At 34.5% G+C, this 24316-nt stretch overlaps 1 protein-coding gene across 1 annotated transcript; it reads left to right on the forward strand.

Moving 5' to 3' along the window:
* The first annotated feature begins 10389 nt into the window (after positions 1–10389).
* Positions 10390–17673, forward strand: RAD51AP2 (RAD51 associated protein 2). The gene is made up of 3 exons (XM_002914986.4): positions 10390–13654; positions 14009–14089; positions 17536–17673. The coding sequence occupies exons 1-3, from the start codon at positions 10390–10392 to the stop codon at positions 17652–17654; spliced, it is 3465 nt and encodes a 1154-aa protein (XP_002915032.2). The 3' UTR covers positions 17655–17673.
* Positions 17674–24316: the final 6643 nt, after the last annotated feature.

A 24316-nucleotide genomic window follows, 5' to 3' on the forward strand; every position in this document is an offset into this window, starting at 1 on the left:
ATAGAGCCCACCATAGCACATATCCTCCCCAGTGTCCATCACCCAACCATCTCATCCCTTCCACCCCCCTCCAATCCAGCAACCCTCAGTTTGTTTCCTGAGATTAAGAGTCTCTTATGGTTTGTCTCCCTCTCTGGTTTCGTCTTGTTCCATTTTTTCCTCTCTTCCCCTATGATCCTTTGCCTTGTTTCTCAAATTCTACATATCAGTGAGATCATATGATAATTGTCTTTTTCTGATTGACTTATTTCTCTTAGCGTACATCTTTCTCCTGAAGCAAACCCACAGATATAATCTTTCCTATAGCATAAAGTCCACACCTTTTTTTTAGTCTGTCATTCAAGGTTCTGAACACCCTAACTTCAGTCTCTTTCCTGTCTATCTTTTTTTACGCCCCTACACTTGCCTACTCTCAAACGCACTTGCCTTCTCACTATTGCCCAAGTATACCTTACACTTTTGTCTATGCCTTTAGTCACACTCTTTTTTGTTCTTATCTGGAATGTATCAACTATTCTTTTTATATCCAAATCATAAATATTCTTTGAGATGCCTTTAGGACTACTCCAATCCTTAATTACTCAATTCTTTTGAACCACAAGTATATATCATTTATATAATCTATTTAAAATTACGTACAAGGTTTTTTTTTAACTTTTTATATTATTAAATGGTTTTTATTGTTAATGCCTACATATTGAATATGTAATAGATACTAGTACTTAATGACTGTTTCATTGATTAAAAACTGGCTCCCAGATCCTAGAGTAAATGCCTTTGAGTCCTCAGTAATGAGGGCCTTATTTGGCTATATTTAGCAGCACCATTAAAAAACTTAGTGATGACAACTGATGCAGAAAAAAATTAGGATATACAGTCACAAAAATAGCTAGGTTAATTATTCTCAAATGAGGGTTAATGAATAAATATGTAAAATAGATACTTTAAAAAGCAGACTTAATAGTATATTTGAAAAGCAGAATGGCAGCTATATATGTGAAGATATTAAAATATTTGGAAATACCCAATAGTATATATTTTAATTTCTTTCCCTTTTATGTTAAATGTAGATCAAAAAATGATAAAGAATTAATTCCTATGGGATTCTCCATACAATAAAGGGGAAAAAAATTAGCAAATTGACAAATCAATGAAAAGTCTGGGAAAAGTTGGGAAATCCCCTTAGATGATTTTCTTTAAGGATGATCTAAGGATTCTTACTCTGCAATGTCAGAGAGGTGAGTGGGTTACTATTAACAACTGTAAGACTTATATAGAACCTGTTATGTGTGAAGCACTGCTTTACGTACATTAACTCATAAAATCCTATAACCACCACCTGAAGTAGGTACCATTACTATCATCCCCATTTTATAGTTGAGGGAATTGAGGCACAGAGGGTTAAGGAATTTACCCAAAGTCACGTAGATAGGAAGTTGTGGAACCAAGATTCAAATCTTAAACTAATTGAGTTTCAGAATCTATGCCTTCCTTCCTTTCCCTTCTTTCCTTTTTCCTTCCTTCCTTCCTTCCTTCCTTCCTTCCTTCCTTCCTTCCTTTCTTCCTTCCTTCCTTCCTTCCTTCCTCCCTTCCTCCCTCTCTCCCTCCCTCCCTCCTTCCCTCCCTCCCTTCCTTCCTTCTCTCCTTCCTTCTTTCCGTGGAAATAAGACATATATACAGAAAAAGATAGCATTCTTGAATTTACAAAACAATGAATTATCGTAAGATGAATACACCACCCAGGTAAAGAAGTGGAGGACTGAAACATGAAGAGGATTTCTAAAGTACAGAGTCCATAATCTTATGTTCTTAACCTCTCTCTAAATTACCTGTCAGTAGATTTCTGGACATTACTCTCCACCTTAAAGTTCTTACTATGATCTCAGTTTAAACTGATTCAAATGTAGAGTGTTCATTCCTAAAAAGCCATAGGGAGGAATAAAGCAAAAAGAAAGGAAAAAAAGCCTGAATTTTGAGGTTGTTTTCTTGACAGTTTAAATACTTTTTTAAAAACTTAAAAAGAGAAGAATAGTTATGTAATTTTACAAATCTTCTGGCAAATTCAGTAAAGGTACATTTCTGAACAGGGTAGTGAAGCAGTTTTGACCACATGCAAACCTCTATGGACTTGTTGTAGGTCTCCGCTAGAGGAGAAGGGCTGCAGGAAGTCTCATGGTGAAGCATGCCATAGTTTTCTTTCTAGCCCTCTATTTGTCAGCCTCCACCACCAAGCTATCCTGCGACACAGCGTTTGGAGTTAAACTGGCTATTTTGTTTCCATATTAAAGTTCCAGACAAAGTTTGACCTTATATCAGTACTTCAAGGATGGGTAATTACCGTTTGAGACAATTAGCTTATAAATCAAACCTAATGGAAGCAGTCTTTTCTTCAATGGCATGTAGATATTGAAATACTTGGCCTTTTTTAAAAAAGTTATTCAACCAGAGAGGAGTTTGAAGAGTGAAAGTGGAAAAGATGGTATTGCTATTATAATACCATGCAAGCAGAGGGCTATTTAATAGGAATGCACGTACATATTTAACTGTTCATGACACACTTATACTTTTTTAGAAGAGCATGGCACCCAGTACAGTATTGAGCACATATTCTGTACAAAATATTGTTTGAAGTGAAATATATTTGTTTGTTTCTACCTTTCAGAGATTTATAAGCAAAAACAAAGAAGAAAACCTCTGTGCCTTTTTACACTTTATTTTCTTTTGATACAGAAATTGGATGGTCATACAGCATATTAAACTAAAATTTTATTTATAATCCTTTGATTATTGTATCATTTTTATATTGGAGAATGAACATACTTATTTTTCCTTTGTATGCCAATTAGCACAATTTGGAAACGTATGGTCACAATGTTTCTGCTTCTCCTTCTTACCTTTCAGCTTTTCACATATGAGAAAGAGGATTGTCATCCCAACCATGATTACTGTGGTTCTGTCCCTGTTTAGCTACATATTATATTCCCAACCTGCCTTCTTTCAATAATTTCTTAAAGATGACATTGTAACTGTAACCAAGTAGCCCTTATCCTGTGTAGTTATTTTTCATCCTGACTGGCTAGGTCTTCCTATAGCCAGATCCCTTGGGTCAATGACTTTCCTGGTTAATTCATCTTTATTCCTATCTCTCAGTCTAGTGCTAAGGCTATTTCTCTACTTCCTTTGTCCTGAGAAAGCAGAGCTCTGTTTTTCTGGACCTTAGGTCAATTTTTGTTTCCTGGTTGAAACTACTGCTCTGAGTCCATCAAATCCCATTTTTCAGGACCCAATTCAATTCTCTCCTCTGTGGTGTCTTCTTGCCTACCCTATCTAGAACTGATTTCATGATTCTTGAAATTCCTTATATTATTTATTTCTTAAAAGTACTTATTTTACATATTACTCACTTGACATATATTCAACCCAACAACTAAAAAACATATTGTCTATTGTATGCCAGATCCCACGTTATACTTTGGAAATACAAAGGTAAATAAGGTAACTGTTCCAATTGTCAAGGAATTCATAATTTAGTGGAGAAGATAGTAGATATACAAAGAACCATTATATGATTTTATAAGTATTACAATAGATGTCTGAAATGCTATGAAAATGTGGATGAAAAATTAACTACTAAAAGGGAGGGTTTTTTTGTTGTTGTTTAAGTTTGTTGTTGTCGTTGCTGTTGTTGTCGTTGTTGTTTTTGAGAGACAGAGAGAGAATGAGTGGTGGGGAGTGGCAGAGGGAGAAGGAGAAGAAGACTCCGCACTGAGCAGGGAACCTGACGCTGGTCTTGATCCCAGGACCCTGGGATCATGACCTGAGCAGAAGGCAGATGCTTAACCAACTGAGCCACACAGGTGCCCGCCCGAGGAAAGGGAGTTTTATAGAAAATTATAAGCTCAGAGGAATAGAATGAATGAATGTACCCTCCAAGAATCAGTTTGGGGGCACCGTTTCTTCCTGGGCATCTGAGGGGACTAGGTTTGATCCCTTCTCTTCAATGCCTGGGTATTCCTCTACTGTAGCACTCGCTGTATTATACTGTAATAAACTCTATATTATGCCTGTCTCTTCTGTTATGCTGCAAATTCCTTGAAAAAAAAAAAGACTGCTTATTTTTTGATATCTAATTTTCCAATACCTAGTACTTAACAAAGTGCCTGGTGCATATCAGATACTTTTAAATGCCTTCTGAAATCAGTAACAACAACAAAAGGAGTTGAGAATTGCAAACAGTTTTTTGTGTAGAGTGTGAGAGGCATTGGAGAGGGAATGGCATGGCTGGAGATGAGGCTGAAAAGTAGTTCAGGACAAAGTTGTGAATGGCTGATTAACTAGCCTATGTAGTGGGCCATGTATATTATCCTTTTATACGCATATTTCTTGCTAGAATATGGTCTTTAGAGACAAAGATTGTATTTTATATGTCATAGTATTTACTTCAATATCAGGCATATTTCCTTGCACATAATAGATGTTCAGCAAACCAAAGGAGAGTTAAATCACTAAAAGTGAGAGCATCCACTAAAAGTACTTTGAAAGCTATGTTATTATTCAGTTGTCAATGATTATGGATTGATAGTGAGGAGTGACTACACTCTGCTCTAGATAATGATGGAAGAAACATTCTTTTGATCCATTATTTTTCCCTGAACCAAACCTATTTCCATTTTGAAATCATAGAATTATGAGCAAACTTAAAATATTGAAATAGGTATTTTCTTGTTTGTGGCAAATTTTGGATTCTCCACTTATAAAAATGTATCAAATGATATTGAAACAAGCTAATATAGTTTTGTTTTTTACATAAGGTTTTTACAATATGTGCTGGCATCAATATAGAGTCTGTCAAATTGTCTTTGAACGTAGCCAGATAAGATACAAAAAAACTACCTGGCTGGCTATAGCTGCAACTCTGTAGTGAGAATTGATTTACATAGTAATGTGTCTAAACTATTGGAAGATAGAATTTGATTCAGTATTACACTGGTAACTGTTTAACAACTGGCTTTCTAGAAAGGAAGAAACTAACAAGCAAACTCTGATTTGTGGTTTTTGCTGGTTTCAGTGATATAAATACTTCCATTCTGATCCAAATCCAAGGTACTCACATAAAATTTCTGAAATGTGTGGTTGGGAAGAGATGCTGACAGTCAGTTCATCCGAACCCGTAGGAGCTAGCCCAGCACATTGCTAGTTTGATGTTAATAATAACTATTGTAGTTTTTAAAATATCTAATGCACACCTACTTACATGTCCAACACTCATCTAAATGGTGTATTTCATTTAATTTACACAACAGCCTATGAGGTAGGTTCTATTTTATAATTCCCACTTGCAGGAATCTGTATTTCAGAAAGGTTAAGCAAGCTGCTCACATTACACAGACAGGAAGAAGTGAAGCTTAGATTCACGCATAGACAATTTGATGCCAAAGCCTACTCACTCAAACACTATTCTATATTTCTTTCAGGAAAAAAAATTAAATTTTGGTTAACATAGTTTTCAAATTAAATGTATTTTGTATTTAATACAAATGCATATAATTCTTTAAAAAGTAGAAGTAAATGGTAGTTCTATGATTTTGCAATGTCCAGCTAAATATTTATTGTGCAATCAACCAAAACAAAGTGATTAATCTTAGCAGAAAAACTGTACAAAATGGAAAGCAATCTAAGTAATAATAAGTTTGTATAATGAAAAAAGTGATAGAAAATTTCCCATATTGAAATCTTGAAAAGTTTTCTTGGGGAAGTTTAATTGAAAAGAATTCACAATTTTTTTTAAAAGAGCTGTTATTTATAATTGCATTAATTCCAAAACTAATACAGACTCTTGCTATTATTTCAGCAGCAAAGAATCTTTTAATTGATGCTGAAATTTATTAGAACATCAAATGAATGCTGTAAATAGCTGAACATTCCCACCTGGTTTTCTAACACTGAGGGCTCAAGAAAAAGGTTATTTTTGACTAGCTAAACATGCAGAAAATATAATAGTAATAATAGTAATAGTAATAGATAAACTATAAAGTATGTTGTATGCCCAGCTTCTTAAGAAAGAAGTTCTTAAGGAAGTAATAATGTGATTAATATTTTAAGAAAAAAAGCACTATACTATAGTAGGGTTGGGTAGAAGTTGAGGGGAGACTAATAAAAAAAATTAGTTTATTACAATATTCTCAGAGATGATGAGCACCTAGAATTAAGCTGAGATAATATGGATAAAGAATGAGAATTAATTTCAGGGTCATGTTTGATGTAAAACTAACAAGATTTGATGAATGTCTACATAAGGGTTGGATTTGGGGGAAAGAGTGAAAGAAAGAAAAAGTTAAGAACAGTATAAGTTTCTAGGGTAGGAGACTGGGTAGATAATGATGTCATTAATGAAAACCGAGAATAATGCGATGATTTATAGTTTAAAGTATTTGCACATACATTGTTTAATTTAAGATCATATTTCTGTTATAAATTACCATTAGAGCTCTGCTGAATGGTTAATCGCACATGTGGATATACCCGCCATCATGGTTTTCTGAAATATTTTCCTACCTAGTGCTTCTTAGTGACTTGATAAATGTGCTATTTATGTTACAAACAGCCATATTTGTTTTAAATATGTTTAGCAGTGATGATATTTTCTTCTCTAACCCCTGTATTTGGTTTACATTTTTTTGTTAGTGGTTCTTATTAAGTCTTTAAAAAATATTTGTTATCTTGTCAGTCTGAAAGTTTAAGATTTAGCATATTTATTCACCATGTATATCATTTATTAAAAGACACAAAAGAGAAAAACTGCCTCGTCAAATATCTGGTCCTACCATTAAACTTAAATAATGTTGGGTGCCTGGGTGGTTCACTCAGTTAAGCGCCTGCCTTCGGCTCAGGTCATGATCTCCAGGTCCTGGAATCAAGCCCCATATTGGGCTTCCTGTTCAGTAGGGCATCTGCTACTCCCTCTGCCCCTCCCCACTGCTTGTTCTCTCTCTCTCAAATAAATACATAAATAAAATCTTTTTTTAAAAAAACCTTAAGTAATGTTAAATCCAGTAATATTTAAAGTCAATTTTTGGCCTTGATGGTGGTATGGTCTCAAGCAAGTCTCCGTTTTTAACGTATAAAACCAAAACCAAAACAGGAAGCTTAAGACACTCTCAAGACACCACTAAACCCATCTGGATTGGTAAAGGTATAGTAACAATAATATTCTGGGTTTTTTTTTTTTCTCCTTAAATGAAGTATTTAATGTGAGGCATTGGGGTTTAAAAGTGAATAAATCTTTGTCCTGATTAACATAGAGTCTGGTGGAGAGGATGTAAACAGTACAGTAAGATGTTTTAAGGGTTACAGTACAGTTAAAAATAAAGTTCTATAGGAACACAGATGAGGGTGCAAGTCATTCTGCCTAGGGACTGGATAGAGCAGGGAGGAGGTAAAGCTTTCACAGTGGAAGTCACTTTTGAGTAGAACCCTTTAAGCCTGAATAAGAATTTGTCAGGTGGAGAAAGAGAAGGACATTGAAAACATGCATGGAAAAGCAAAAAAATAACAAACAGCCTAGTATTGGCAACAGAGTGCAAGTTGTAAAAAAAAAAAAGGGGGGGGGAGGGTATGAAGCCAAAAAACATAAGGTAGGACCTAGTTGTGATCTGGCATACCATGCTAAGGACATAAGACTAAGCATTCTGAGGTACGAGTGAATTACTGACTTAACTCAAAGGGAGCTTGTGTTATATTTTCAGTATGGAGTTACCTCATGAGCTCATTCATTCTTTCATTCATTCAGATCCGGACTATAATAAGAGCAAACTGAAAGGAAGGGCAGGTGCTGTCCTCAGAGCTCAGGTTACTGTCGTAAGGAGGTAGGAGCTTTCAAAGAAAGGGCAGGTAAGGTGATTAGAAATATGTGACATTTGAAATGGGCTTCGAAGGGTAGATAAGATTTGAGCAAGCCTCATTTTTATTTTTGATTCTGATGAGTTGAAGATACAACTTTTTGCATTTCTCACTTATAACTAGTGTGTTTTCAAGGTAGCATTTAAAAAATAAAGCAAAAAAAACCACATAATAGTTTCAACAGGCATTGATTGAAATGACAGTGTTCATTAGTGTAATGTTTGAAAAAGTACGTGCAGAAAAAAACTTCTTTTTTCTGTCTTCATTGCTAGAAGTTTCTTTGGGATAGGGAAACAAAAAAACAACAACAACAGCCATCAAACCCTGTACATTTCTTTACATGTAACAGGGTCTTAGACCTAGTTCTCAAACAATTGTTGAATTAAATGTAGTACTTCTGGGCTTTATTTGAATTCTAGTCCTTAAACAACCCATAGTTTTTAAATAATGGTGTGATGGAGATCTAAAAAAGAGTATGTTCTTGGAAAACTAGTAAGATGAAGAAACAAACACCAAGTTACAGATCAATCTAGAATCACAAAGCTATGGTATTTAATAGAAAGCTTGTTCTTGGGGTACCTCCCTGGCTTTTAGTAGAACATGTAACTCTTGATCTCAGGGTCATGAGTTTGAGCCCCACGTTGGGGATAGAGTGTACTTGAAAGAAAGAAAGAAAGAAAGAAAGGAAGAAAGAAAGAAAGAAAGAAAAGAAAGAAAGAAAGAAAAAAGAAAAGAAAAGAAAAGAAAAGAAAGGCAGCTTGTTCCTAATATTATGTTAGTGCACTATTAGCTAAGCAAGTCAATCCTTATGGGCTGATCAGAAGCATAGAACAGATTCATTAGTATGGAATGTAGAATTGTGGAAAGTCTGTGGTAAAAAAAAAAAAAAAAAGGAATGGAATTCAAGATACATAGAAGTAGCACTTTGAGAACTCACTGATGTATAATTTGAACAATTGCCACGTTCTTATTGTTAGTGTTGATGAAGTGCTTATACTGCAAGGCTTTCTACAAATTCAAGCAAACATTTCTCTGGAGGAATTTACAAGCCAAAGTAATAGCAAATACCCAGAATTGAAATCACAATGTATCTAAGAGTATTTACAAGACAGGAGGCTGCTGAACATCTTATTATAAAAAGTAGTATGCTAGTCATATCTTGCTATATATGCTCCCATTGGTTCTAAAATTAGGATTCCTCTTGTAGGTTATTGTGGTTCTTATAAATTTTTACCAGGGAACATAGAACTGACCAACTTTGAAACAATCATCAAAGGGATTGAGGTTTTTGAGGACTGAATAGGATTCCATGTTTCTTAATAAACACATATATAATAATAAACATTTTGAAAAACATTTTCTTCTTTATGGAATTGACAAAAAATCAGAACTGACTTGAAATAATAAATAAATTATTCTCAAGACAGAGGAAAAAAAAAAGGTCCACACAATTTATTAGGTAGGAGTTGGAACTGTATCATTACAGTTGGAATAGTTGAAACATATAATTTTTATCTTTAAGTTATTTTGTGGGGAAGGAAAGTTATGTGGGGAAGGAAATCCCACAGCACATATGAAAAGGATTTTTCTAGTGTTTTAAAGTGAAGGTTAGGGATGCCTGGGTGGCTCAGTCGGTTAAGCGGCTGCCTTCCGCTCGGGTTGTGATCTCCCGGGATCAAGTCCCACATTGGGCTCCTTACTCGGTGGGGAGCCTGTCTCTCCCCCTGCTTATGCCCTCTCTCTCTGTCTCTCTCTCTGATAAATAAATAAATAAAATCTGAAAAAAAAATAAAGATTAGTAATTACCTGAATAATTATTTCTACACATTTTTCCCCTAAAATATTCAGATTGTTAAATACCAGTGCCTTCTTTCCCCTAAACATACTTTATTAGTGAGGTGGAAATCTGATTTTAAATGCCACCGGGATGATTAAGAGCGTTTTTAAAAGTTATCCCAGACACAGAGCGGTTTGGTCCGGTGCTCACAAAACTACACTTTTTTACTGGAGAAGACGCCCTAGAGCAACTGTGGAAAAGCCGCTTTTGAGGAAAACAGAATTTTAGAATTTTAAAAACAAAGTTGTTTCTGTTCTCAAACTTTAAAAGAGAGAGAGAGAGAGAGGGAGAGAGGGACATTCTGACTTTTCCCTTAATTCTACCAGAGGGAAGAAAATATTTAGAGCCGCTACAGTCCAGGCACCAGCAAGAGGCGCTAAAAATAGACAATGTAACGGCCCCGGGTGCTTTGTACTTTGAGGAAGAGCATATCCGAGCTCGCGTGCTTAAGATAGGGTGGGGGCGGGGGCCGGATGGCTGGGGGTCAGGGCGGGGCTTTCTCTGAGGCTGGGGCCAAAACAGCTTCAAGGGGAAAGTTAGGGGCGTGACCAGGGCGTCGAGGGGTGGGGGGGGGGGGGAGGCGGAGCCATCTGAAGCAGCTTTTAAAAGACGAGCCGGGCGGGAACCTGGGCAGATCGCTTCCGTTCGCTGTCATGTCGCTCACGCAGTCCACGGCGCGGGGTGCCAAGTTCAGGGAGCTTATCTCTTCTTTACCGTCTCCCGAAGACCCTGATTCCCAACCACCCAGGCAAAAGCGGCCCCGTCTAAAGGAACCTGGCAGTGCCTCTGAGGTAGAGTGGAGGCTCCCCTTGGTGCCTCGCTTGTCTGAGGTGGAAAAAGTCTGGCAGGTGTCGCCCAGACCCTTCAGGGCGCCCCTTGTTTCAGCTAATGTGATTTTTGAGCACTCCACAGACTCGTGTGTGGAGAAACCAGTCAGTGGGGAGCAGATAGGTCATCTGAGAAGCCAAAATGACAAATTTGAGATGAATAGTTGTTTGCAGCCTCTCTCCTCACAAAGTTTTGATTCTGGTTTGAGGGCTTCCGGAAGGTCTTGGGAAGCAGGACTGTATGACAAAGAGGCTTTCAGTGTGCAGGGCGGTGATAGAGCTGAAGCAGAGGCCGGTTCGCTTCTGCCCAACGCCTCTATACATGATATACCTGGAGTTAAAAACGCGGATGGAAAACAATATTTAGTACAAGGGAGAGACAATATTCAGGAAGACAATAGTTATGTAAAACAGACGGAAAACCTATTTTTGGAGGTTACCTTTTGCAAGGAAACCAAATCAACATTTCATGATATTAAGAACAGATGTAAATCTGACAGTGTTATGCCATCAAATAAAAAAGAAAATAACATTTCAGCATCTACACTAAATATATCAAAATCTGAAAACCAGCCCAGCATAGAAATTGCCAAACCCAGCTATTTTAGAGATAGCAGCACAATAAGTATCCCTGAGTTTCCAACTGATTTAAATAGCAAAATGTCCTCTGTCTATTTAAAGGAAATAGCAAAGAAAAAGAATGACAAAAACGAGGCATATGTTAGGGATTTCACAAACATTTACTGGTCCCAAAATAGACCTGATGTTAAGAAGCAAAAGTTACAGGATGATAAAAACATTGTAGATGCCGATGCAGAAAATATTTTTTCTGCATGCTATGAAAGTAACCACCAGTCACTCAGCAACCAAAATATTTGTGTGAGAAAAAAAGACTTGATCAGTTTAAACTACTATAACCACAGTAGTATCATATCTGATGTAACAGACTCTGAAAAGAATTTCACTATAATACTAGGGAATGCAAACTTGGGAGAAGTAGAAACATGCCTGGACATTTACATATTTACCAGATTAGAAAAATCTCAAAGCCAAGACCATAACATTAGACATGTTTTGGGAAAAAAGGGAGAAAGTGGCTGGATTATGGATAATTACAAGACTCAAAGTGAAAATATTAAAAAAATTGGAGAAAAATTGAATTTTCTACAATTATTAGAAATAGATCTCTTAAGCAAAGAAGATTATCACTCTACAAAAGCCATGAATACACATGAAAAACAATCAAAGCCTCTCATGATTGGAACACTTGGTAGCCGAAAGGCTTTAATAATTTTTTTTTGGTTAAATGGTAAAGGAGAAAACAATAATACGCTCGAGTTAAGATATTATACTACACAAAGAGACTTTCATTTAAGCAATATTTTTGGAAGTTTCATTATGGCAATTTTTTATTTTCATGAAAATATTTCAGGAAATCAAAAAGATGATATTTTAACCTGGCATGAAATTTTCAAGGATAAAAAGCAAATTGATCTTCAAAATCTAATAACTAAGACTCTGAATGTCAATAGAAGGAATATGTTAAGCATATATTTACAAACCAGTGTTTCAGAACCTTTTAATAGCATATTGAAAAACAACATAGCTTCTTTGCTCAATAACTTTGACTCTTTAACAAGAATTGAAAATGATTCTAAATTAGAGGAGAAATGCATCGTCAAATGGATAGTTCATTTTCCTTATTCAAAAAATATAGAGGAAAATCATACTGTAAATCTAGCAAGGTTTTTAACTTTTTCAAGACTATTAGAAGATATGAAACCTATGTTAGAAGAAAGAAAGTTATTTAAAACTGATCAAGTTTTTGAAGAGTCTAAGAAAAAACCTATCAATTCCTTCCATCTGAAAACTAAAAACAAACATTTTCCAATTTTTGAAACATATGAAAAAATTCCTCTTTCAATGGATTTTGATGATCTGAATGAAATTTCTTTGACAAAAGAAATTTACGAGAGTAAGAGTTGTCCTGAACAATTCATAAATGAGGAAAATTGGGCTCACTGTAGTCCTAATGCTCCTAAAACACACGTTATGTCTGGTTCTCCATTTATACAGAACAACCATAGATATATTAATGAAAAATTTTGTGAAATAAACATGTCCAACCAAGATTTAGATACCGAAAGAAAACAGAAGCATAATAAGATCAGTAATTTTAATTTGAAGTGCATATTTGAAGATTTCATCAATATTAGGCAACAGGCCATACCAACAAACCACGACTTAAAACGTAGGGAACAAACCAATCCTAGGACTATAATTGAAGTGCTAAATGTTGGGAGCTTGCTAAGTGATATCAAAGGAAAAAAACATGACTCAATTTTGAAGGCTGAAGTAAAAGTCATGGCACAAAGTTTAACAAACAGTTGCCAAGTTAACGAAGATATTAAGATAAAAAAGGAAGAGAAAAATAATTTTTATTCAATGGATGGCATGTTTTCTATGCAACCAGTTTCATTAATGAGTAAAAAAGTAAATGTGGAAGAAACTAAATATGTTAATCAAAATAATGTAGCTGACAGAAATGAATATGAGAGCGTTTTGCAAGACAGTGAGTTGGCTAATTCAAAGCATTTTCATCCAAAGAATGATTCTACAGAATGTGTTAATCATCAGTTTGAAACTTATTTGAGTCTAGGGAACAATGAATGTTTTCAGGACTTAACTGCAGAGTGTTTATCAACAGAAGCTCCAACAATAGTGAATGATTTTGAGATGAAGAGTAAATTCGATTTAGTACTTGAAGAACTTCATATGTTTCATGAAATCAGTAAGGAAAATAAAATTCTAAGCACTGTGGAAACAAACAATGGGCAAGAAAATTACTTTAGAGAAAATAATGATATTGAGGAGGTAAAAACGGAGATAAGAAGAGATTTGAAAATGGTTACAGTCAACAAAATATGTGAGTCTTCTTTGCACTGTGATGCTATAACATGTCGTAATATGCCTAAAAGACACCAAAGTTTATTTAAATGGAAAACATTACTGGATCATGAACAGGAAGTTCCAAATGAATATAGCTGTCCAAGAACATTGGAAGAAGAATTTCATTCTACTTCCAACGAAGGTATGAAATTAGTTTTAAAACATTTTTTCTTATGATAAAAAATGCTGCTTTTTTTCTGTGTAGGCCAAATATGTAATTTTTTTTGAAAAAAGGAGAGAAAGGTAACGAGTTAAACAATATTTACTGATGCACATTATTTTCCTATGAAAGGCTGTTCAAACATTAAATAATATCCTGAAGTTGAAGGTCATAACTGATGAAATTTTTAAAAGGAGCCTTGATGAGTCCTGCTTCATTTATCTAAATATTAGAAGCCAATAGGAGGAAACATTTTTGAGAAAGTAATTTGTTTATAGTATTAATATTTTATGTAAAAGTTACTTTTTGCTGTAACATATTGATTTTCATTTGTAGACTGTGAAAAACCTTCACCTAAAAGGCCTGCTTTTTTCTCTGATGAACTTGAGGAAAAATTTAATTATTTACTGAAGGGAGGTAAGATTTTTGGTTATTTTCTAGAACACTTTCTGAGATGATTATTGAGTTTTGTATTTTTAGCATGAGGAGAATATCCTCAGGTTGTTAGAAGATAAATGTAAAGATTTATCACTTTTGTAATCATTAATAATTTACTGATGCAAATTCCAATAGTTAAAAATCAGCTAAAAATTGAAATGGCATTTAGAATATTACTGGGAAATGTGCTCTACAAAACTGTGTTCAATATTTGCAGTGATGCATTGTAATAACTATGTGATGAGGACAGGTTTTTTTTTTATCTAATACACACATCTAATGTGTATAACATTAATTGGCAGAACCAAAAAAGGCATTTATCTAAGTTGGATTTTCATTGATGAGATGTTATTCCCAATTACATATTTATTATCTATGTTCTCTATTCTTTATTATGGGACTCTCTATATGGACATTTTATTTAGTAATTAAAAATTACTATCATTTAGATGTATTAACATGATCTATGACCATGATATTTAAACTTTTGATTAGTACTAAAAAAATAAAACTAAAGAGAAGTTAAACAACTAACTTTATCCTTTGCCTAAAAGGTCTATGACACCTGGAAAAAAAACACACTAAGTCTAACACCAATGGGAGTGATGTAGGGGTGGGGTTGAAATTAGCGAACTGTTTTCTAAATGACTGAATTTTCATATGGCCAGAAATTGCTGGTATTACACCACAAGACTAGATATAGAAAGAGTAATGATGTAAAATATGTTTACCAAAACATCTTTGGTCATGCATCATTTCTTATAATATTTTTCTTGGCCTCTCATTGTCAGTAGGATGCTATCCTTTTATTCAGTCACTTCCAAACTGTATCTGTGTCTCTCCTCTTAGTTTACAATGAGATAATCTTGAAAATTGATCCCATTCCTTGGAAGGTCAAAAGCCCCTATGTAGTCTCTTCTCCCCTGAATAAAGGGAGTAATTGAGAGAGCAATACTCTAGGAGACTCAAAGCAGAGTGATAGAATTAGCCTGGAAAGGATACCAGTTGTTTCTTCTAGGACAAATAGAAAGAGATTGGGTTTAGGAATGTATTTTGACATAGAAAGAGGAATAGGGAGCTCATACTCATATTGTCATCATGGTCATAATTGTAATAATGGAGTGGTTATATGAGGAAAATTGAAGTATGTGCACAAACTGGAAAAGAAATGTTACATATGATGGGAATATCTGAACCCATAATACTCTATTGTGCCTTCACAAGAAAAAGAGCCTTATCATGAAATATGAAAAATGTGCGTCAAGAAATATGAAAAATAATATGGACAGCCAGAATTATTTAGTACTATGTTAAGATAGTCATCTTGGATTTACATTCAAAGTGCATAAAAATGGAGTGATTTTCCTGAGCTTGTTAAAATCCATAGTGTAAGGAAAAAGTTGGGAAATGGTGGGAAGTGGGGCTAGTAGTGGACTAATTCTGCCTAGGTAGAGTGGGTGACTTCTTATACAGTGTGATTTTAAAGGCACTGGGAAACAGTTGGCTCCACACTGATGCTGAAATGTTTTTGATACCTAACCAGTTGTCATCATGATGCCTCCAGTTAAATTTCTACCAGTAGTGTCTCTAGTGCATCCTGACCGTTTCTCTCTCCTTTCTCTGTGGTGTAGAAAATGCAAGTAGTTTGAAATTATTTTGAACATGTGAAATATGCCAGTCAGTGCACCAGGTGCTTTATATATCATTTAGCACCAAAACTTCCCAAACTTTAATGTATATACAAATTATCTGGGTGTCCTGTTCAATGATTCTGATTCTTTTGTGCGGTAGGCCCTAAGATTCTGTATTCCCAACAAGCTCCTAGCAAATATAGATGCTGCTAGCCTGTGGACCATATTTCGACTTGCAAGGATTTAGAAAATATTTGAGTTAGTATTATTTCTAAAAGATTGCTAGTACATGTTGTGGCTTTTTTTAAACACTGATTTTTTTCAACTTATTTTATTTAAGTTCAATTAGTTTACACTGATTTTTAAAATGAATAATTTCTGGTAGTATTCTTGAATGTTTAGAATTGTTAAGTAGTACAAAGCAATAAATTAATCCATTGTACAGTAATAATAAAATGGATCACAATATGCTTATAAAAAGTAGGAAATCCAAGGAGACAAAGAAGCATATCTTCCTCATAGCCACAACCTGATGACTGTTTAGGGGCATATGCTTTGCAATGGGCCTGCTGTTGATACAAATTGGTTTGGTGATTTCCTACCCATTGCAAAATTACCAGAAGTATCTGTCATATTAGATCATGAAAGAGGAAAGCTATTCTTTGAAAAAGTAATCAAACAGACTAATCATGGCTTTGTTCTAAAATAATAATCTCATAATGAAGAAGTCCACTTAGCATAAATTGCTGAAATTATCTAATTTATAAACAAATCTAGTGTATCAGAAATGATCCAACAATTTTGTTTTATTTGGACAATCCGTTTTTCCTTAAAAACTGAAAAAAACTAGTAATATGTTTTTTCTCTTGTTTTTATAATTAACTTTATTCTTTTAACGTAGAACAAAGTATCATAAACTGATTTATAGCTATTTTTGTGGTAAGCTGTTTTCTCCCTATTTACATATAGTTACATATTTACATATTGTTAGGCTTTGTATTTTATTTCATTAATGTTTACATAGGTAAGTACACAGGTTCTGTTTGGTTCAGCTTAGTAGAAATCATGCTGTTTATATTTGTCAGAAATATTAAGTTGATTACACCATTTTTAGTAAAATGTGCTATTATATTAAGATCATACTAATTCATTAAAGCTGGCTTAAAGCTTGATACATTTTTAGCTTTACATATGTACCTCACTGCTTATTTTTTTTTTTAAATCTCTGAAAATTAGAGATATTTTTGTGTTTCATTATCAATAATAGTTGATCCTACTGGTCTGGTCAACCGATTGTTGTCCATGAAATGTTTTGCATTTTTTTGAATATGATAGTATCATGTTAAATAAAAATTTCAAAATCAAAGCCCTCTATTTTTACATAATAGATGAAATGCATTTGTGCACTATTGTTGATGATAATCTCTATTAGAAGCCAAATGAAATCATTAACAGTATAGCCTACTGTTGAGCTTCCAGTAGAAAAATGACTTGGTTTTTAAAGCCATGTTAAACTGTATAGTTTTGTTGTTGTTGTTGTTAAGTCAAACTGCCTGACTGGAATGCTGATTTTATTTAGTTGCTATTTTATGTGGGCAAGTTACTTAACTTTTTTCGTGCTGAGGTTTTCACGTTTTAAAAATGGAGATAGGATAAGTAAACTGATGCATTTAAAGCACTTAGTTCAGTGACTCAGTAAATGTTGTTGATGATGATGATAAGTAAAACTTTTTAAGCTTAGAAACTACAAGTAATTTTTATTCCCTCACGCACTTTTATTGTCTTATATTGTAGGTAGTAATTTTTCACGTGGAATTTCAAGAGTACTACCTCTTAAGACATGCAGTCGACCAATCAGAATTGGTTTGTCAAGAAAAGCTAAGCTTAAACAACTTCATCCCTATCTGAAATAAAGGCTATGAGAACTTATAAGAAGACACTGGACTTTAATATTTCAAAACATTTCATAAGATCTATAAAACTTTTGTCTCTTACTTTGGTTAAATGCTTTCTCCTGAGTTGAGAGTCTTGAGCTTTATTTATTATGAAGTATGTAAAGGGATTTGTGTGTGTGTGTGTGGTGTGTGAATTATCTAATTGCCTTTAAATGTTATAAAACATTTCATTGATGTTTTCATATTATATTACAATATATACATTAAAAGCTTTTCATGATCTCATAAAACACATCAACTTATTATATTTCATGATATGTATGTGTATACTGCTTTTATGGAGAAAAGTGATAGCCTTTATAGGTTTCTCAAAAGGATCTGTGACTCATAAAAAGGTAACAAACCACTGTTATAATCTACTTCCCTTATTTTTTCAAGTGAAAAATAGAGGTGCAAAGAGGATGGATAAGTTTTTAAGAACACAAAATTATTTTCAGGGTTGGGATAGAGGCACTCTCTGAAGAATTCTTTCCTGCTTTTCTCTGCACTCACTTTATAATTTTTATTTTGCCCCCCAGAGTCTGTCTTGGCCCCAGAGCAGAATTCTGATCATGTAGTTAATACCTAATAATTTATTCACTCATAAAACAGATACATTTTATTTTATTTTTTAATGACATGTATGCATCTTTATTGCATTAACATATAATGTATTATTTGTTTCAAGAGTACAGGTCTGTGATTCATCGGTCTTCCAAAATACACAGCCATCACCACAGCACATACCCTCCCCAATGTCCATCACCTAGCCACCCCATCCCTCCCACCCTCCTCCACTCCAGCAACCCTCAGTTTGTTTCCTGAGATTAAGAGTCTCTTATGGTTTGTCTCCCTCTCTGGTTTCTTCTTGTTTCATTTTTTCCTCTCTTCCCCTATGATCCTCTGCCTTGTTTCTCAAATTCCACATATCAGTGTGATCATATTATAATTGTTTTTCTCTGATTGACTTATTTCACTTAGCATAATACCCTCTAGTTCCATCCATGTTGTTGTAAATGGTAAGATTTCTTTTTTGATGGCTGAATAATATTCCATTTTGTATATATACCACATCTTTATCCATTTAGCTGTCGATGGACATCTGGGCTCTTTCCATAGTTTGGCTATTGTGCACATTGCTGCTATAAACATTGGGGTGTAGGTGCCCCTTCGGATCACTACATTTATATCTTTGGGGTAAATACCCAGTAGTGCAATTGCTGGGTCATAGGGTAGCTCTATTTTCAACTTTTTGAGGAACCTCCATACAGTTTTCCAGAGTGGCTGCACCAGCTTGCATTCCCACCAACAGTGTAGGAGGGTTCCCCTTTCTCCACATCCTCGCCAACATCTGTCATTTCCTGACTTGTTAATTTTAGCCATTCTGACTGGTGTGAGGTGGTATCTCATTGTGGTTTTGATTTGTATTTCCCTGATGCCGAGTAATTTTGAGCACTTTTTCATGTGTCTATTGGCCATTTGGATGTCTTCTTTGCAGAAATGTCAAACAGATACATTTTAATACTACCAATGTGTTAAGCTCAAAGATAGGATACAGAAGAAATCACGTAAAAGAGCCTGCCTTTATGGAACTTAATTTTCTCTGCTTGAGATTGGTAAAGAAATGGAGCATATATATAATTTAAAGGTAGCCATCAGTAGAATAATACTTTTCAAAACACTATACAGAGAAGTAACAATAAAATGGTCTATGTAACAAAAAGTAAGGAAAGGAGGCATCAAGAAAGCATTAAAAAACAGAAAACATTCAATACAGAAGGAAGACTAAATGTATCAATTCACAAAACATATCTGACTGGATTAAATTATCCTATTACAAGCTAGGGTTCTGAAACACACTAAAAATATCTCAAATTCAGCTATATTCTTTAATTACCACCCCAACCATGTACTTTCCAACTTCAATATCTTGCTCTGATTTCTTTCTCTCCTGAAGAACTCACCACCTTCTCAAACACTATAAACACCTTGCTAGAATGAATGCAAGTTCCTTGCAAGCAAGATTCTTTCCTCTCCACCCACTAATATATCCCAAGTGCCTAGCACAGTACCTGCCCTTTGTTAGGACCCATAAAATAGTGAATGAATGAATGAATTTCTACACCTGCTCATAATTCCTATGTCTTTTTGAATTTTTTTTTTTAAGATTGTATTTATTTGAGAGAGCACAGCATGGGGAGGGGCAGAGGGCAACCAGACTCCCTGCTGAGTGGGAAGGAGCCCAATGCAGGGCTCAATCCCAGGACCCTGAGATCATGACCTGAGCCATCCAGGTGCCCCTTTTTGAATTCTTGATAGCTTATGACCTTTGGCAAGTCCTCATTTCTAAGAAAAACAGAATAACAATAGCTCATGGGATCATTGTGAAGTTTAAATGAACTATTATATGTTATGTATTTATAATAGCTCTGATATATAGTAACTTCTCAATAATGTATACCAATATGCTGATACATATTAACTATTCAATAATTAATAATTATTAGAATGGTGACTTTTTCTTGGATATTTTTTGATCATGAATTAGATTATTTTTAGGAATATGCCTATTCCTTTGAGTCTTATGAAAATGTTCTTTTAATTTTTTTCCTACAAGTGTCCTCATCTATCTCTTTTTTCTTTTTATTATTTTTATAAGCCCCATTTGGATTTTTTTTTCTTTTATCTTTATACAAGGCAAATCTCATCACAATCAAGATTTGTCTGGACAAATCACGGTCCTTTTCCCTATTCCCTTTCCCTTTTCCCTATCCCTATTGCTGCCTTTCAGTCTATTCTGAACACATTAGCCAGAATGATTCTTTAATATATGTCATAACATATCACAGCTCTGCTCAAAACCTTCTAAAGGCTTTCCATCTTACTCAGAGAAAAAAAAAATCTTACTTTCATGTGTAATGATCTGACAATGATCTCTTTTACTTCCCTAAAGCTCTCTCTACTATTTTCCCTTTGTTCATTCTCCTGAAACCACACTGATTTTGCTGTGTCTTGGATACTAGGAATATTCTTGCCTCAGGGACTTTTCACTTGCTTTTCCTGAAATTTTTGTCTCTAAGGTATCTGTATAGCTTGCTCTGTACTCCCTTCCTTGAAATTTACTTAAATGTCACCTTGTTAGTGTGGCTTTTTCTTCCTGCTAACATTCATATGCCCCTTCCCTGCTTTTATCTTTTCCTCCCTAATACTTTGCTGTCGACATGCTATGTCTTTTACGTATTTGTTTTATTTATTGTCTGCCTTTCCCACTAGATTTTAAACTCTTCGAGGGCAAAAGCATTTCGTATTTTGTTTATTACTATATCCCCAGGGCCTAGGTACATGACATAATAAACGTTAGTTGAAAACAAGAGCGAACAATACCAACAAGAATCAGTGTATCTTTGGGGTGCCTGGGTGGCACAGCGGTTAAGCGTCTGCCTTCGGCTCAGGGCGTGATCCCAGCGTTATGGGATCGAGCCCCACATCAGGCTCCTCCCCTATGAGCCTGCTTCTTCCTCTCCCACTCCCCCTGCTTGTGTTCTCTCTCTCGCTGGCTGTCTCTATCTCTGTCAAATAAATTAAAAAANTAGTTGAAAACAAGAGCGAACAATGCCAACAAATCAGTGTATCTTAAATGCATCGCTCTGATTAAACTTTTCTTCTTGAGGCATATAGCTATTTGTCCTCTTGGAATTTGAAGGTATTTTTGTTATTCTTTGTTGCAATGTCTCCTAGATCCAAATATGTGAAAACAAAGCTTGGATCTAGAACAGTAACTATGTATCTTTCTTCATAAATTTAAACATTAACTTGTCAGAATTTTAAATGATTTTCTTTATTTTAATGAAGAGAAAAATCAGTTAAGTAAAACATGGGTGTATAATCTTGAAAACTAAATTATAAAAATACTTCTCAAAATTCAATGTCTTATCTCTGATCCCATTTAAGATCTTTATAAAGTCAGCATAATAGATCAAAGTTTCCTATTTACTTACTTCTTTTGTGTTAGTAGAAAGAGTATTATTTTTATTTATTTTTGCCTTTATACTTTTATACTTGCCCTTTAAACAATCTTTTAAACTTTATTTTTCTAAAACATATTTATTTTTGAAAAGTTAATATCTAGACATGGTACAAAATGCAAAGGATGGGGGGAAAAAAAGAAAAACAGTGAATACAAGTACCCCCACCCCTTTTTGACACTTAGCTATCCAATTTCCCTCAATGGGGGAAGCAGTGGTTAACAATTCTTTTCCCCTATATATTTCCATGAAAGAATAATATGTTATTATTAATAAGCATATAAGGTATTTTTAGTTGTTATTTGTTTTATACCCATACTTCTTACAGAATACTTAATAAATTCAGTAATTTATAAATTTCAACATATTAAAAATTTAAGATTTAGGGGCACCTGGGTGGGTCAGTTGATTAAGCTTCTGCCTTTGGCTTAGTCATGGTCTCAGGGTCCTGGGATCGAGCCCCTCATTAGACTCCCTGCTCGGTGGGGAGTCTGCTTTTCCCCTCTCCCTTTGCCCCTCCCCACCCACTTGTGTTTTCTCTCTCTGTGTCTCAAATAAATAAATAAAATCTTTAAAAAAAATTAAGATTAAAAGGAAAAAAACATTTTAATGTTAAAGAAACTGAAACTTGAAAAGTCATATGCGTTCAGTGAATTTGACATTTTGACCAAATTTATCATAATTTTAAAGCAATTTTAGAAATTCTGACTTTTAACTTTAAAAATGTTCTTAATACTACTTTAACATAACATTAAGATTTATATTTCAGTAAATATAGTTTTATAGCATGCTTAATCACATAATCCATATATCTCCTTAAAAAATCTTTGTGATTGATTCTGCTGCCTGGCTAATTGCCACTCCAATTTCTCCTTTATTTCACTGCTCTACATCCAGTAGCTTAATTTCTACTCATTTCTTTTGTAAGCTTCCAATTGTATGTTTATACACATGTCCCTTTCTTCTCTCCTCAGAGACTTTATCTTTCTTTGCCCTGCCCTGCTTCCTTTCACCAGAAAGAACACTTTCCTTTTTTTTTGTTTTCTTTTCTTTTTAAAGAATTTATCTATTTATTTGAGAGAGAGAGAGAGAGTGAGCACGAATAGGTGGACAGGCAGAGAGGGACAAGCAGACTCCCTGCTGAGCGGGGAGCCCAATGTGGGGCTGGATCCCAGGACCTCAAGATAATGATATGTGTCAAAGTCAGATGCTTGACTGACTGAGCCACCCAGGCGCCCCCAGAAAAGACACTCTTAAGAGTCACTGCGGATTTTGATAATTTTTCAGTTTGTATTTTTTTTAAAAAGTTTTTTTGGATTGCTAGCAGCCTTCCATCCTTGAAACCTTCACTTTGTGATGATACACCACCCCTTATTTCTCTGACCATACTAGTTCTTTTACTTTCTGATTCTTAGATAGAAGCAAACTTCAAAGTTTAGTTTATGGCTTTTTCTCTTTACTTCTGTTTTATGTTCCTTAGAAACCTTCAATTTTCATGGGATCATCTACCATACTAAATCTATGGTTTGGGTACCAAATTTTGTGAAAGTATATAAAATAGCTGAGCAACATGCTACTAAAGTGATTAGAAAACAAAGTACCAGCTCTAAGACTCTGACCCACCCAGCAGGCTATAAAAAATTGTTTGTCCCATTGCAAATAAGCAGCCTCCAAATTTTGATTACTGACACTAAGTCCTTATGTCCCAAGTTGTCCTACTCATAAAGACCACTGATGGCTAATAATTATGATGACAATAATGATGAGAATAATCGTTCCAAGAATAGCATTTAGAAGAGCAGGTTTGTGAGGTATTATTTTTTGAAGCAAACTTTAAAAGACAAGGAAAAAATAAATTTGTACAACATTCATTTTTGCCCATAGCTTAAAGTACACATAAATAATCTTGTAAAGTTTATAACTTTTTGTTTGTTTGTCTGCAGAAGAAAATATAACTAAATCCAGGGGGGCTTTTTGGCATATTTTTGTCTTTGGCTCTTTCTTATTTATCTTCTCCCTCAGTATTGAGACCAGCTTCAAAGCAGAACACAACTTTTCCCTCAAAATGCTTTTATAAATGTCTTTTAATATGACAAACACCTACTTAAATTGATTTACACACTTATTTTTTTTCTTGATAATACTGATTTTCAACAAAACTTTTGTCAGATGCATGATGCCACGTATCCACCTTTATAGTATCATACGGAATCATTTCACTGCCCTAAAAATTCTCTCTGCTCCACCTATTCATCCCCCCCCCCAAAAAATTTGGAGACTCACTCATATTTTTACTATATTTAATTTTGTCTTTTCCAAAATAGCGTATAGTTGGAATCATATATTATGTATTTGCAGACTGGTTTCTTTCACATAGAAATATGCATTTAAGTTTCCTATAATCTTAACTTTTCTAGCAAAAGGTGTTTTTCTGGTAAAAGACTTAAGTCTGAAATGTTTTAGGCCTTCCCTTCTATCATTACATTTTCTTTTAGAGAAAAAGGGAGTAATAATAGTTCACTTTAAATTGTGGCTCTGTCCCCCTGTCAACTTCTGAAAGTTTTTCTCAGATTTTCCTTATGGGGAGTCTTCAAAGGAACTACACTGTCAATAACA

The sequence above is a fragment of the Ailuropoda melanoleuca genome, chromosome 4 (assembly GCF_002007445.2).
Source record: "Ailuropoda melanoleuca isolate Jingjing chromosome 4, ASM200744v2, whole genome shotgun sequence".
Classification (NCBI taxonomy): Eukaryota; Metazoa; Chordata; class Mammalia; order Carnivora; family Ursidae; genus Ailuropoda; species Ailuropoda melanoleuca.